The sequence below is a fragment of the Pseudorasbora parva genome, chromosome 14, assembly GCF_024679245.1.
Source record: "Pseudorasbora parva isolate DD20220531a chromosome 14, ASM2467924v1, whole genome shotgun sequence".
NCBI lineage: Eukaryota > Metazoa > Chordata > Actinopteri > Cypriniformes > Gobionidae > Pseudorasbora > Pseudorasbora parva.
In genome coordinates, this window is record NC_090185.1 from 3,332,777 (window position 1) to 3,347,617 (window position 14,841).

General features: G+C 41.1%; 1 protein-coding gene and 1 long non-coding RNA gene across 2 annotated transcripts in view; both read left to right on the forward strand.

Annotated features, from left to right (window-relative positions):
* The window catches only part of LOC137040803 (uncharacterized), a 45,264-nt gene that overhangs the window by 19,179 nt on the left and 11,244 nt on the right, over positions 1–14,841 (forward strand). Inside the window, exon 8 of the mRNA XM_067416573.1 lies at positions 6,238–6,241. Within this exon, the coding sequence (XP_067272674.1) occupies positions 6,238–6,241 (4 nt within the window). The remainder of the gene's footprint in view (positions 1–6,237; positions 6,242–14,841) is intronic.
* LOC137039919 (uncharacterized) lies at positions 7,142–8,403 on the forward strand. Its single transcript, XR_010897782.1, has 3 exons — positions 7,142–7,415; positions 7,509–7,616; positions 8,324–8,403. It is a non-coding gene; the product is annotated as an uncharacterized lncRNA (long non-coding RNA).

Consider the following 14,841-nt stretch of genomic DNA (forward strand, 5'->3'; position numbering starts at 1 on the left):
GTGTCCATATTCACACAGGTTGCCTGTATTTCTTTTCTTTTTGCACTGAGCAAGCAAAGGATCTTCTTGAATTTCAAGAACCATGCTACCGCCATCTTCAGCTTTGTCCAACTTGAGAAGTAGTTAAGCAGTTGGCAGGTAGGATTTTCCTTGTCTTTAATGACAGTACTGTACACAATGGTGTTCCTTTTAACTTCAAGATCATCTAGAGAGAGAGACATGGGTCCCATGGACTCTTTAGGCCATTCCTCTTCTTTCTTCCATAGAAAGTCTGGTCCGTGGATCCATTCTTTGCACTTCACCAATGTGCTGGCACTCACCCCTCTTGATGCTAAGTCAGCTGGGTTCTGCTTTGTTCTGATGAATTTCCACTGTGTTACCTCTGTGTTTTCTCTAATAACAGAGATCCTATTAGCTACAAAGGTGTGGAATCTTGCATTCTCATTTGCAACATTTCAGCACTGACTGACTATCAGTCCAAAAGGTTGAGGTTTTCAGATCTATCTCCAATGCCTTCCTTACCATGATGTCCACTCTGACTGCTAGCACTGCTGCTGTAAGTTCTAGACGTGGAATTGTGACTTGCTTAAGTGGGGCCACTCTGGCTTTCCCCAACATGAAAGACACATGTACAGCACACATATCATCGGTTAATCTCAAATAACTCACTATGCCGTAACCTTGTTCACTGGCATCGGAGAAATGATGCAGCTCTGCTCGCTTCAACTTTCCAAACCCAGTTGGTTTTACACAACGTGCCACTCTGAAATCTTGTATATCATCAAGATCCTTTATCCACTTTGTCCACTTATCTACTGCAGCCTGTGGTATTTCCTCATCCCAACCACATTTAATCCTACATAGGTCTTGGAGAAGTAATTTGGCAGGTAGAGTAAAGGGACACAAAAATCCAAGTGGGTCATATATCGAACTCACAAATGATAGTAAGTTTCTTCGGGTGTGGGATCTGCACTTGACAGTGATGTTGAAATTAAACTCATCATTCTCCACGCACCACAACAACCCAAGAGCTCTTTCAGTAGGAAGCTTTTCCCTGTCGAGATCCAGTGTCTTCACATTCAAAGCTCTGTCTTCCTTTGCAATGTGTGCAAGAACAGTACGACTGTTACTCACCCACTTTGTGAGGTGGAATCCTCCTTTTCGACAGAGAGATGTGAGGTCTTTTACCAGCTCTACTGCTTCATGCTCTGTTGGCAGTGACTTCAAGCAATCATCTACATAGAAGTTGTTCTCAACAGTGCTTATTACCTCAGTTCGAAAACAGTCTTTGTTATCTTTGGCTGTTTGCCTTAGAGCAAAGTTAGCACAACTGGGGGATGAGACCGCTCCAAATAGATGTACCAGCATTCGATGTTCCACAGCAGGCATACTGACATCACCACCTGGCCACCAGAGGAATCGCAGGAAGTCAACATCCGATCTTGACACTCTGACCTGGTGGAACATGGCCTTGATATCTGTCATAACTGCTACAGGCTCTTGGCGAAATCTGGTGAGGACATTGAAAAGTGTGCTGGTCAAATCAGGACCCTGAAGAAGTTCTGAGTTGAGGGATTTACCTTGAAAGGTAGCACCACAGTCAAAGACTACTCTTATGGTCTGCTTTTGCGGATGGTATACACCATGATGTGGGATGTACCACAATTTACCATCTGATATTTTCAGCTCTTGTTGCGGCACCACTTCAGCATAGCCCTTATTTATGACTTCTGTTAGAAAATCAGTATAGTCTGCTCTGAATTGTTCATTCCTTTTGAATTTTCTTTCTAAACTTTTAAGTCTCTGTTCTGCCACTTGATAATTGTTAGGCAACGCTGTGTCATGTTTCCTGAAAGGTAGATCAAGAGTGTAATGTCCATCTTTCAACTTGATTGACTCTTCTGCAATCTTGATGAATCTTTTGTCTTCAACAGACATTTCAGCCTTGTCTTCTCTTGATCGCTCATTAAAATCATGGTTGTATTGTTGCATCAATATTTCTTCCAAGTTTGAGACAGAAATTCTGTTAACAACAACATTATCACAGCTACCCCTGTTTGCTGTGCCTTTGCCTTGTAGAGGACCATTAATAACCCATCCTAACAGGGTCTTAACTGCATATGGTCCATCCCCTTGGCTATTAAGGACCTTCCAAGGTTCAATGGCTTTGGGAGAATTGCTTCCAATCAACAACTCCACCTTGGATGGAATCCTAGGAAACTGTACCTGACTCAGGTACGGCCATTTAGACAGCTCTTCCCTTGTGGGAATGTTACAGGTGTCAACGGGCATGCTCTGCTGTGTGTAGACTTCTGGTAATAGAATAAAGTTATTTTCCTCCAATGAAGAGACTTCCAACCCACTGATGACGTACGAGGGCACAGACTTATCCTGGCTCATTGTTCGAAGAAGAATATTGGTCTTTCTTCCAGTAATGTTGAGTTTCCTCATAAGATCCTCTGTGCAGAAGCTTGCAGAGCTGCCAGGATCAAGAAAGGCATACGTGTGCAGTATCTTACTTCCTTTAGAACTTTTAACCTGTACTGGTACAATTGACAATAAACACTCTGTGTAACTCTGAGAGTTTCTGACTCCAGTATGCTTACCATCTTGAAGCGACACCTGTGTACTACTCACAGGTGTTTTCTTCACTTGTTTAGATGATATCAATGGTGTGATGTGTAACACACTTGGATGCTGTTTGTTGCATACGGTGCAGGTTAGCTGTTTTGTGCAGTCTTTACTCACATGTCCTGCTTTGGTTAGGCACCCGAAACAGATTCCATTCTGTCTTATGAAGTTTATCTTTTCCCTGTGTGGCTGCTTTTCAAACTGCAAGCATGACATCAACTCATGTCCATTGTTACAGTAGAGACAACATGATGATGGCTGTGAATCTTTAGAAGCGGTCTGTGGTGAGTTCACATGCACGTTGGTCGCAAAACTGCCTTTGGATTTGGGCTTCACTAAGATTTTAGGCTTTCCTTTACTTGGGCTTGAGTCTTGGATATCCCCAAAAATTGGGTCTGAGACAATGTTAGCTTGTTTTTCAATGAAACTGACAAGATCTACCATCTTTATCTTGTTTCTCCTCTGCTCTTGTAACTCAAATGCCTTCGTGCGCCACCGCTCTCTGAGCTTGTATGGGAGCTTGAGGGCAATATTCCTCATATTGGAGACTGTGTCTAATTCTTCCATGAACTCCAAGTCTTCCATACCATTACAGCAGCTTCTAAGAAACAGTGCAAATGCCTGTAAAGCCTTTGGATCTTCTGATTTTATTGAAGGCCAGGAAAGTGCTTTCTCAATATAAGCACATGAAATCCTAAATGCATTACCAAAGTGTTCTTTCAATAGCTGTTTTGCCTTTTGGTAACCTCTGCTCGGTGACATGTGTTGGCAACTTCTTACGAGCTCCTGTGGTAGCCCCCTTGTGTACTGAATGAGAAAGTGCAGCCTGTCTGCGTTATCATCAGTTTTACTCTCAATGATATGTTCAAAAGAGTGAAGGAATGACCTGTATTGCAGGACATCTCCATTAAAGATTGGCATTTCTCCTCTTGGTAAGGTGGAAAGAAGTTGTTGTTTCACAAGCATGTCAGTCAAGTTGTTTTGTCTTTGAAGAACTGTAGCGAGATCAGGCACTTGTGTGATATTAGATGACATTGAATGAATACCTTGTAGTGGTCTTGCTTGAGTTGTATGAGAGATTTGTGCAGATGATTTCGAATCAGCAATCATAGAGGTGGATTGATGAATTGCATTGCTAATCTGAGGATAGGAATGTCTTGGTGCAGTAGAGAGTTGTGCATGAACAGCAGACTCCTTTGGACGCACCTCTTGTGTGTTTGTTGCACTGGATGGAGTTTTATTCATCACCTCATCACAATACACATTCATAGCATCTTTTGTGACTGCATCTCCATTGGTTTCAGGGTTTTCAGCATTCTTGAGATACTCAATTTTTGCTGTGTTGGCTGCAATTTCAGCTTGAACTTCCCACATCTCCTTCATCTTTCTAAGTTCTTCTTCTTTTGTCTCTATAGCATGTTTTTGCTGCAATGCATCGGCTTTGGCACGTAAAGCTGCCCTCTCTGCCTCTGCACAGATGCGCGCTGAAACTGATGTTGACACACTTGATCTGCTAGATCTGCTAGATCTACTGCTACGCACAGATGCAACAACTGAAGTGTTATCTTCATCAATTAGCTGGTCAGTCACTTTTAGAGCAGAATAAACTTGAGTACTAGTTTGAGAGTCAGGTTCTTGAATAGTAGACATCCACTTCTCAACAGTAGAAACAAACATATCAACTTGGATCATTCTTGGTTCATACCAGGTTTTCAGGTCTTCAACTTTGTCCTCTTCACTTAACACTTGTACATATGATTCTTGAAGAGATTTGAATTCAACAAACATCTCATTGAACTTCATCATGTTTCCCTTTACTTCTTCAAGATATTCAGCAGCAGTCATCAAAGAGTTAATAATATTCATTCGTCTTGTAAGGTGTGCCATCTTGCCTGCTCTGGAGGCTTTCAAACGAGCAGCAACCTCATTCAAGTCCTTTTGAGCTGAGCTTGGTGATTGCTCTAGATCAGACTCATCCATTTTGTCTCAAACATGCAAATCTCCTCTTTCCGAAGACAAACTTTTCAAATTTCCTTTGATTTCACTTTAAAAATCACATTAATTAAAACCTTTGAACTCTTCCATCAAATTAATCATTTCATCCACAGTTTTCAGCAAACTTGAAAGTCTTTCCAATAACATTCAAATTTAACTCAGCATGTTTTTTCCACAAGCACATACCTCTTTGAGAAGTTTCCTTTGTTTGCTGCTTCCAATGCCATGTGGTCTCAAACAGTTCAAACCTCCATTAATGTTCAGTTTTAAGAATCCTCTTCTTCTCAAACCTATTCCATTTTCAAAGCAAGTCTTTTGACATTTTGTAGCGGCAAAACAAGCTTCAAATTTCCAGTTTTGTCTCTTGTTTCTTGGCCACTGTGAGAGGTGATGATGCAATATTTCGGACGCGTGCAAAGTAGTATGAATTGAACCCAAGAGGCGTGTTGATGTTTCTTAACGATAACTGAGGTTTATTAAGTCAAAATAAAGATGCATTGTAGCATAAAACAAACAAACAACTGCAAGGCCGCTTTCAGGCTTTCTCCATGTGCACGGTCAAAAGACTGTGTGCTCTTGCACCAGCGCCCCCCTCCTGTCAGGGGTGGCCTATCCTCTTAAACATTTACTTCACCTATAGAGGGCACACACTCAAAGAAATAAACAATTAATAATACAACAACAAAATTATATTTAAATAAACAAATTGATAAAAAATTAAATAAACTAGTAACTATGGCTCCTACAAAGACCAAATGTTGTTTTTATGTTTTTAAGTTAAAAATTGTTTTATTAAATATCCCAAATTTAGCAACACTATATTTCCTACAATATGTAAAAGCTTTTTCTCTGCCTGGCTGAATCTGATGAGTGATCACTGCACCACAGCGAGTGCTAGGATGATTATCTCCACCTTCTTTTGATTAAAAAAAGGGGGGAAAGTTTTAAGACTCAGACTAATTCCCTGATCAGTGCCTTTCCTACCAAACTAGTTAGCTGATTGAGACGCACCCATAATTGTATAAATAAATGTCCAAATGTATTCAGTAATAAACTATATTTTGACAGTATCTACAGGGGCATAGCACAAGATCCAGGCCAATGCACCATCTCCTGGCCCTCTGCACTGCAGTCCTGATGAGCCCCCATGTTCCCAAAACAAAAAAGCTGTAGATACTATTTACAAAGTGAAATAGCTTCAGTGAAAATAGATTAGATTTACACCATATAAAAGGAGCAGTTCTTTGCAATATGTGTAAATAGTGATAACATGCAATTTATACTTTTTGACAGAAACATAATATTTGCACCTCAGTATTGTTATACATTAACATGATTCACTAATAATACGTGTAAATGATTATATTAATTCAAATTATTAAATGAATGCAGCCTTAATGGGACACCTATCCCTAATTATTTTCACTGACAAATATTGCACATTATGTGGTGCATTTCAGTCTTTAAGTGTTTGTGTTTAGGTTGTACACTTTATTTATTTGTGTGTACTTTTTAGATAATTATTCTCTAATTTTACATTAAAATATGTTGCATGTTAAAATTGTAGACTGGCCCTTTAAGAATTGCGACTGTAAATCATGCGGAAGAGAGTGGAGTCGCAGCTTTTCTTTACTGCATCCGTAATATTTAGGATTTAAGATAATATTTATTATATTTGCTTAATTTATTAACAAATCAAGAATAAAGGAAGATTACTCATGAAGAAGACGGATTATGTGGGTTGTTTTTATTGGACAAGGAGCGAGTTGACTGGAAACTTATGCAATATGCGAACACATTGCTTTTGGAACATTTCTTCATTTTTATTCAAAGTAAATGCCTTTCCGAAGTGATGGGAAAAGCATTGTCCTTTTGTTGTCTGGACTATTGCTCCTCCCTGTTCACAGTACCTATCAATATTACATAATGTGAATATGTGTCTGCTAAATTACTAATGTAACTTTACACTAAATAATATTCATCTCTTTTAGCGATAGTAGGTAGGGGTGCTACCGCTAACGTTCGCTAGCAGTTCAATACTAATTTAACACAGAAAAAAAGAACTGTATTTACAGATAAAACTGACCTTCACTTGAAGCCCTGAACAGGTCAGTAAGTTTGCAACGTTTTGCTGCTTCTTCTTTGAGTGCCTTCTTTTTCTTTTTCTTTGCCCTTTCCCTCTCTGCTTGACCTGCCGCTTTCTCCATCATCGGGTGCTGCCCGCGCGTCTGGCTGAGGCAAGCCGGTCAAGACCAGACTAACAGATTCGGGATTTATTTGTTTTTATTATTAATAATAATTTTATTGAATGCCGAATTCGAAAATTATTACTTTAGTAAAAGCAATAATATAAAATAAGAATTATTAAAAAAATAAAAAAATAAACGCTCACATGTCCGGGCCTGACAGTGATCATAAATTATAAATCTTTAATAAAAACCCGTTTTTTTCTTGTGTTTAAATTCAAACCACACATGATTAAACCTGATTGGTTCCAGAGCCGTTGAACGACTCTGATTGGTTCTCATAATAATGAGCTCTCCTCAGAGATGATCAGATATGCTGTGCGTTTGTGCGTGTTGCTTGAATGCGATAAAACAAATCTAAATTTAAACACGATCGTGTCTCTTCAGAGGACTTGGAGGAAACCATGTGATTCATATGGATTACTGTGGCGATGTTTTTTAGTTGTTGTTGTTTTTTTCAACAAGCTTTTTGAAAGTTTTCTTCAGGCAAGTTGTCTTTCATCGGAGAGTAACGTACAGCTCTCATTATTTTTTTGACTCCAGGTAAGATTTGTATTTACTTAACGTTACTTTTTGTGCCAGTTGTATTTTCTAACACAAAATGTAATTGTAACAGCACTTCTCTTTTGTTTTCAGCTTACGTTAACACTACATTCAATCTGACCATCAGAACCAAGCTTTTCAAATCTACATTTAATCGAAGCAGACACGAAGAGATGAAGATACTGCCCACAGAAGTTACTGGTAAGTTTTAGTTGCTTTTTGCATAAATAGCTCACTGTTCAGTGTTTTCCTAGGCTGCTATGCATTTGCTAGCTAACAGTGATAACAGTTATCATGATACCGACACCAGCTAATGTTAGATATCTGCAACTTCAGCACTGGGTGATCATAATATATAAGGTCCCTTTGTAAAGACTTTGATGAATCTGTTTAAAAGTGATGTGGTGACATTTTTCTGTCTTAAAACAACTATAAAATGCATCGGCAGAAAGCATAATTAAGTCATTTTAACATGTAAGTTACAAGATTACATTAACATTCTTTTTATTTGCAAAATGTAGTTGTTTATTTCTGATTTCCGGAGAAATGTGACTTCATTGTATTGAGGTAAATGATCTTTGAAAAGTTTGAAATAACTGTTATGAACATAAATGTACTTTGTCTTGAGCTGAGAGCTAACTATGGCAACATTAGATTGGCATTGATATTTTTGTGCCTTTTTTATTTTCTAAAATATATTTAATTACAGATAAGTACAAAGATTAAATTGTAAAACGGGATGCTTATGAGTGTTCATCTGAAACTGCTGAGGATGTGAATGGTTTTTATTATATTACCCACCAGGTTCATTGTACTCCGCAGTCTATAATTCTTAAAAATAAAACAAATCATTCATCACCATCTGCTTGTTTTTTGTGAAATATTAATTCATTTGTTTTTCCCTTCAGATCAGCTGCTATAGAAGACAGAGAGCAGAGACAAGCGAAGAAGAGAGTAGTAAGTAAGATTTAATCTCATGATCACCTCTGTTGTAGAGATTTTGAATCAGGCCTAATAGAGACAGAGCGACACGCGTCATAATGTGAAAGCCACGCCCACCGGGGGGGAAACAAACCAACCGTCTCCATTGACTTTCTATTGCGGGAAGCGGCCTCCTTATCGTTTCTGAATTATTACAAAAAACGAACAATGTCTAAAAGCTGATATGTGACAAGGTGTACAGAAAACAAGCTAAAAAACCCAGGAACAAAAAGCCAGAAGATTTTATAAGCTGTTGAGCCAAAAAATGAACGTTTAAAGGGGCGGTGAAATGCTGTTTCATTCATACTGAGCTTTTTACACTGTTAAAGACTTGGATTCCCATCCTAAACATAGACAATGTTTAAAAAACTAAGTTGGACGTTTGATGGAGTATTTCTGTGTCAAAAATACTCCTTCCGGTTTCTCACAAGTTTCGGAGAGTTTTTTTTGAGTATGGGTCGGCTTGACGTCGATAGAGCGGAAGGTCCTTGTATGGGCCGTACGGGCTCTTCTCCCGGTAGGGTGCGCGCGTGACTAGAGCGAGAGAGGAAATGCACGCCCATAAACACTCTCTCAGCTGCAGATCCACTCGTCCGTGAACACTTCTGACGGGTCGCGCTCCACTTTATTTCTATGGGTGACGTCAAGCGACTTCAACGCTTCAGCACAGCATTCTGGGAAGGCAGCGCTGCATTTGACCCGATTTGAACGCAGAAATGACGGGAAGCTTCACAACATCGCTTCAGTTGTGTCGCAAAAGTGGATCTCCACGGTCACTGCTGTCAGGACTTCACCAAATCAACAATGTCACCAAAGAAGTGTGTTTTTGACGGAGCGGTCCCAGCGATAAAGGTTCGGTCCTGCTTTGGAGACAGGCGGTGAGTAAAACTGCTTCAAATGTCTGTGTTGTTGGCTATCGTCGCGTGAGTAAACATCAGTAAACAACACGATCGTGTATAACGTTAGTTCATTTATCAATGGAGCATGCGATCTATGGTGTGTGTTTAAATACATTTGTTTAGCTGACCACTATAGGTGTCAGTTTGTTTATTGTAAAACCACCCAAACATAAACCTAGCGTTCTCACAAAGCGTGCTTCGTCATTCAAATGCGCTAACGGACTCCGTTGTTGTTCTCTGTATAACGTTACACTAGTCTGACGTGCAAAACCGTTTTGCTTGCTACTGCTAAGGTTTAGTCGCATACAATAGTCCATAAACCGAATCATGTCCTCATAAACTGCGAGTAAACACACACAAATGTTGACAGGTCACTAAATACAGTCCACACCACAGAGACGGACGTCCTGCTGCTGCTGCTTCTCCTGTTCAGTTTATTTCAGCCTCCGGATCTGATTCTGGATCATATCTGTATTAGTTGAATCTGATTGATAGCCGTGGTTTATTAGAGGAACGTTTTCTTCTCCACGCTTGAGGACGTCACCGCTTTGTGCGCGCTCGTCATTCTTTAGCTCCGCCCACACGATACGCCTCCAGCTCGTTTTTTTCCGGAAAGACTTGGTACAGCCTATATTTATTTTATAAATATAATAAAACTAAAGACTTTTCGGAGATATGAAGGATGCAATACTACTCTATAGGTGCTCAAGATTGACATGAGATTGACTGAAACTGAGTGTTTCACCGCCCCTTTAAGGACACAAAAGTGGATACAGGCACTTGAGTCAGAGCGCGACTTGTTATATTACACTGAGAACTGCGCCCACTGGAGGGGAAAGTAATCAGCGACAGGAAATATAATATATAAAACTGACATTTGGATATTTGACAACATGTTTACTGCACACGTAGGCATACTGAGACATACTGAGTGTCAGGATCCCAAAATTGACCCATTCTTCCCGCTGAAGCTTCACGTCTTATTGCCTTTATGCACTTTTGTCTCCTTAAACGCTCGTTTTTTGGGATCGACCGCTTATAAAAACTTAGTTCTGTGTTTTTTAGCTTGTTTGCTGCACACCTTGTCACATATCAGCTTTTAGACATTGTTCTGTTTCTTGTTATAAGTAAGAAAAGACTTCACGCAATACAAAGTCAATGGAGAGTGTTGGATTGTTTTCCCCCAGGTGTGGGCGTGGCCTAAATATGCTCTGTCTTTATGGAGTGTGATTCGTTAAAGGGTTATTTCACCCAAACAGGAAAATTTGCTCACTAATTTCTCACCCTTATGTATTTCGACACCCGTAAGAACTTTCTTCATCTTTGTTAAAATGTTCATTTAAATACTAAAACTGTGTTGTTGTTTTTGTGTCCTCAGGGCAACACTGTGCAGTTAGGCCACTTTTGTTCCGGCAATATGAATGAATGAATGCACCAATATTGTGTGTATGTGTATGTGTGTGTGTGTGTGTGTGTGTGTGTGTGTGTGTGTGTGTGTGTGTGTGTGTGTGTGTGTGTGTTTTATATGTTTAAATGAATAGTATACACTGTCCAGGCATAACATTATGGCCACCTTTCTAATATTGTGTTCGTCCACCTTTTGCTAACCCGTCAAGGCATGGACTCCACTAGACCCCTGAAGGTGTGCTGTGGTATCTGGCACCAAGATGTTAGCAGCAGATCCTTTAAGTCATGTAAGTTGCGAGGTGGGGCCTCCATTGATCGGACTTGTTTGTTCAGCACATCCCACAGATGCTTGATTGGTTTCACAGCAGAACATTACCCAAAGCATCACACTGCCTCCACCGGCTTGCCTTCTTCCTATAGTGCATCCTGGGGCCATGTGTTCCCCAGGTAAGCGACGCATACGTACCCTGCCATAAACGTGATGTAAAAGAAAACGTGATTCATCAGACCAGGCCACCTTCTTCCATTGCTCCGTGGTCCAGTTCTGATGCTCACGTGCCACTGTTGGTGCTTTTGGCGGGGTCAGGGGTCAGCATGGGCACCCTGACTGGTCAGCAGCTATGCTGCCCCATATGCAACAAACTGAGTACACATTTTATGATGGCTATATTATAAGGACCCCCAAGCTCCTCATCCTCCCCCCCCCCCCATTATACATGTGATTAACTGGCTTTGAGTCAAATTAGTCATGTGATGTTTTTTCCATTTAATTTAATCGGTTCAAACATCAGTGTGTCTGGTCTGATCTGGCGGGTGGATAAACCGTCTGCTGGATGTTTGTCGTCTCTGTGCGTGTCAGTAGTTTGTGGCTGAAGCGTCTCTTCATTTTATCTTTCTGATAAGAAGCTCATATCTTCCTCTCCACACAACCCTTAGGAAAAAGAAGTATACTTCTTTAATTTTATTAAGTGCATTTAAGTAATGTTCCAGTATATTTTAAGTGTACTTCATGTACTAAGTGTATTAATATTAATGTACTAGTAGTATACTTGTAAGTGCACTATTTCAGTACTGCTTGGGACTAAATTGGCCCACTTTTAGTATATAAAAGTATATGTTTAAGTGTACTATAAGTGTAACAGTAGCAAACTTTAAGTGCACAACCATGTTTCTCATTTGTCCTGAATCTTTACTACAAGTGAACTTATACGTATACTAGTAGTTTATAGGGGTGGGAATCCCCAGAGGCTCCACGATACACTGAGTTTTGAAATGATATTAAAGGGTTAGTTCACCCAAAAAAGAAAACGATCTTATTAATTACTCACCCTCATGTCATTAGACACCCGTAAGACCTTCGTTCATCTTCGGAACACAAAAGAAGATATTTTAGTTGAAAGCTGATGGCTGAGAAAGGCTTCAGATAGGCCTTCATTGACATTCAGTACATTTTTTACTCACTCGACCCATAGAGGCACTAAAAACGTCGTTACAAACTCCATCTCACTGCAGTGACTGTACAGTTATGTTACTAAGCGACGAGAATAGTTTTTGTGCGCAAAAAAAATCTAAATAACTTCTTTATCCACTAAGTATATTATGCCACTCAGTCTTGTGTCAGATCGTTACAGTGTGTCCTGGTGTTCCTGTCTGTCGTGTTCTTCGTGGGGATTGCTTCGCTCCGGTTCCGGTTCCAGCCGGCCGCGTCTGCCCGATTGCCTCCCTGCTTCACAAGCTTCTCAGTGTCCAGCGACGCTTCTATGGACTCTGCTGTTATCAGCCTTGTGACTTTCTGATCTATAATTCTGGTGTCTTGAGAGAATAAACTTTTATCTTATTCGCAACTGGATCCTCTGTTCTTTCTCCTAGCGCATACGACAGTCTTGGTGTATTACCAACAGTAACCTTAGAAACGGTGGTCCCAGCTCTTTTCAGGTCATTGACCAGCTCCTCCCGTGTAGTTCTGGGCTGATTTCTCACCTTTCTTATGATCATTGAGACCCCACGAGGTGAGATCTTACATGGAGCCCCAGTCCGAGGGAGATTGACAGTCATGTTTAGCTTCTTCCATTTTCTAATGATTGCTCCAACAGTGGACCTTTTTTCACCAAGCTGCTTGGCAATTTCCCCGTAGCCCTTTCCAGCCTTGTGGAGGGGTACAATTTTGTCTTCTAGTGTCTTTGGACAGCTCTTTGGTCTGGTCATGTTAGGTGGATTCTTACTGATTGTTTGGGGTGGACAGGTGTCTTTATGCAGCCAACAACCTCAAACAGGTGCATCTAATTTAGGATAATAAATGGAGTGGAGGTGGACATTTTAAAGGCAGGCTAACAGGTCTTTGAGGGTCAGAATTCTAGCTGATAGACAGGTGTTCAAATACTTATTTGCAGCTGTATCATATGAATAAATAGTTTCAAAATCATATATTATGATTTCTGGATTTTTTTATTTAGAGTTTGTCTCACACAGTGGACGTGCACCTACGATGACAATTTCAGACTCTCTGTAGATATCCAAACTTTTACCACCTAATGATCATCGTTGCTGCTCTTCGTTCCAGGCGCTCTCAGCGGATCTCAGACTTGTGTTCGACCGTGCTGCCACGGGTCGCGAGGCGGCCCGCAACATCAAGGCAAGCATTCTGTATCTGAGTACATCATTCAATTCCTGACCTTGGCCGCTGAGAGCAAATGGAACGAGGAGGCGCAGTGGGACCGATTCCTGCATGGGCTGGCTGACCGTGTCCATAAAGAGATCTATGCCTTAGACCTTCCCAAGAGTCTCAATGATCTGATAGACCTGGCACTTCGGGTGGATTCCAGACTGGAGATGTGGGACCGGTGAAGAATCTCTCGAGTCCGTCGACTACTCTCAAGGGGGTCGCACACCGGACGCGGAGCTCGGCGGCGCGCCACGCAGCGTCTCAGGTATCGCACACCAGACGCGCACATTTTAAAAGGCTACGTTTATTATACATTTCCCCAAAATATGTTTAGACTTTATTCAAGCTGTTGAACTCAGAATGTAAAACAAATGTGTCTTGTAGCAAAGGTTGAAATCAGTATACCTTAACGATAATATACTTTTAATATAAAGCCTTGAAATGGCGCTCTGTGGCGCGGCAGGATTTAGAACAACTTCCTGAGTCGCCGCGGACAGGCGCCGAATGCCGCCACCGGTGTGCGTACACTCATTGAAAACAATGTGTTCGAATTTTAAAGACGTGGCGCGCCGCCGAGCTCCGCGTCCGGTGTGCGACCCCCTTCAGAGGGACACGGTCAGCCCATTCAACGATCCCGAGCCCATGCAGGTGAGTCGAGCTCGGCTCGATTGAGGAAATCCTCGTCCGCCACTCTCCTGCCGGAAAGAGTGCAATGGGCAGACCGGTCACACAGTTGTCAAGTCTTCGTGGACTCTGGAGCGGAGGGTAATTTTATGGACCGTTCACTGGCCACTCAATGGCTCAGGACAGATTCTTGGATCTTTCCCTACTGCACATAAAGAACGATTTGACTGCAAATTTATCAAAAAAGAGGCTAGTGGACATCTACACAACTCAGAAATAGCCAGACTACTTCTGCATTAGGTAAGATATACCAGTCCTTGTTTATTGTAAATGTATTTTAACCCTCTGACATGGTGTTGCCTTCAGGAAAATTACCTTTTTGGACCTCACACCGACTCAGGTAAGCGACGCATACGTACCCTGCCATAAACGAGATGTAAAAGAAAACGTGATTCATCAGACCAGGCCACATTCTTCCATTGCTCCGTGGTCCAGTTCTGATGCTCACGTGCCACTGTTGGTGCTTTTGGCGGGGTCAGGGGTCAGCATGCCCCAAATGCAACAAACTGAGTACACATTTTATGATGGCTATATTATAAGGACCCCCAAGCTCCTCATCCTCCCCCCCACGCACACACTATTATACATGTGATTTACTGGATTTTGAGTCAAATTAGTCATGTGATGTTTTTTCCATTTAATTTAATCGGTTCAAACATCAGTGTGTCTGGTCTGATCTGTCGGGTGGATAAACCGTCTGCTGGATGTTTGTCGTCTCTGTGCGTGTCAGTAGTTTGTGGCTGAAGCGTCTCTTCATTTTATCTTTCTGATAAGAAGCTCATATCTTCCTCTC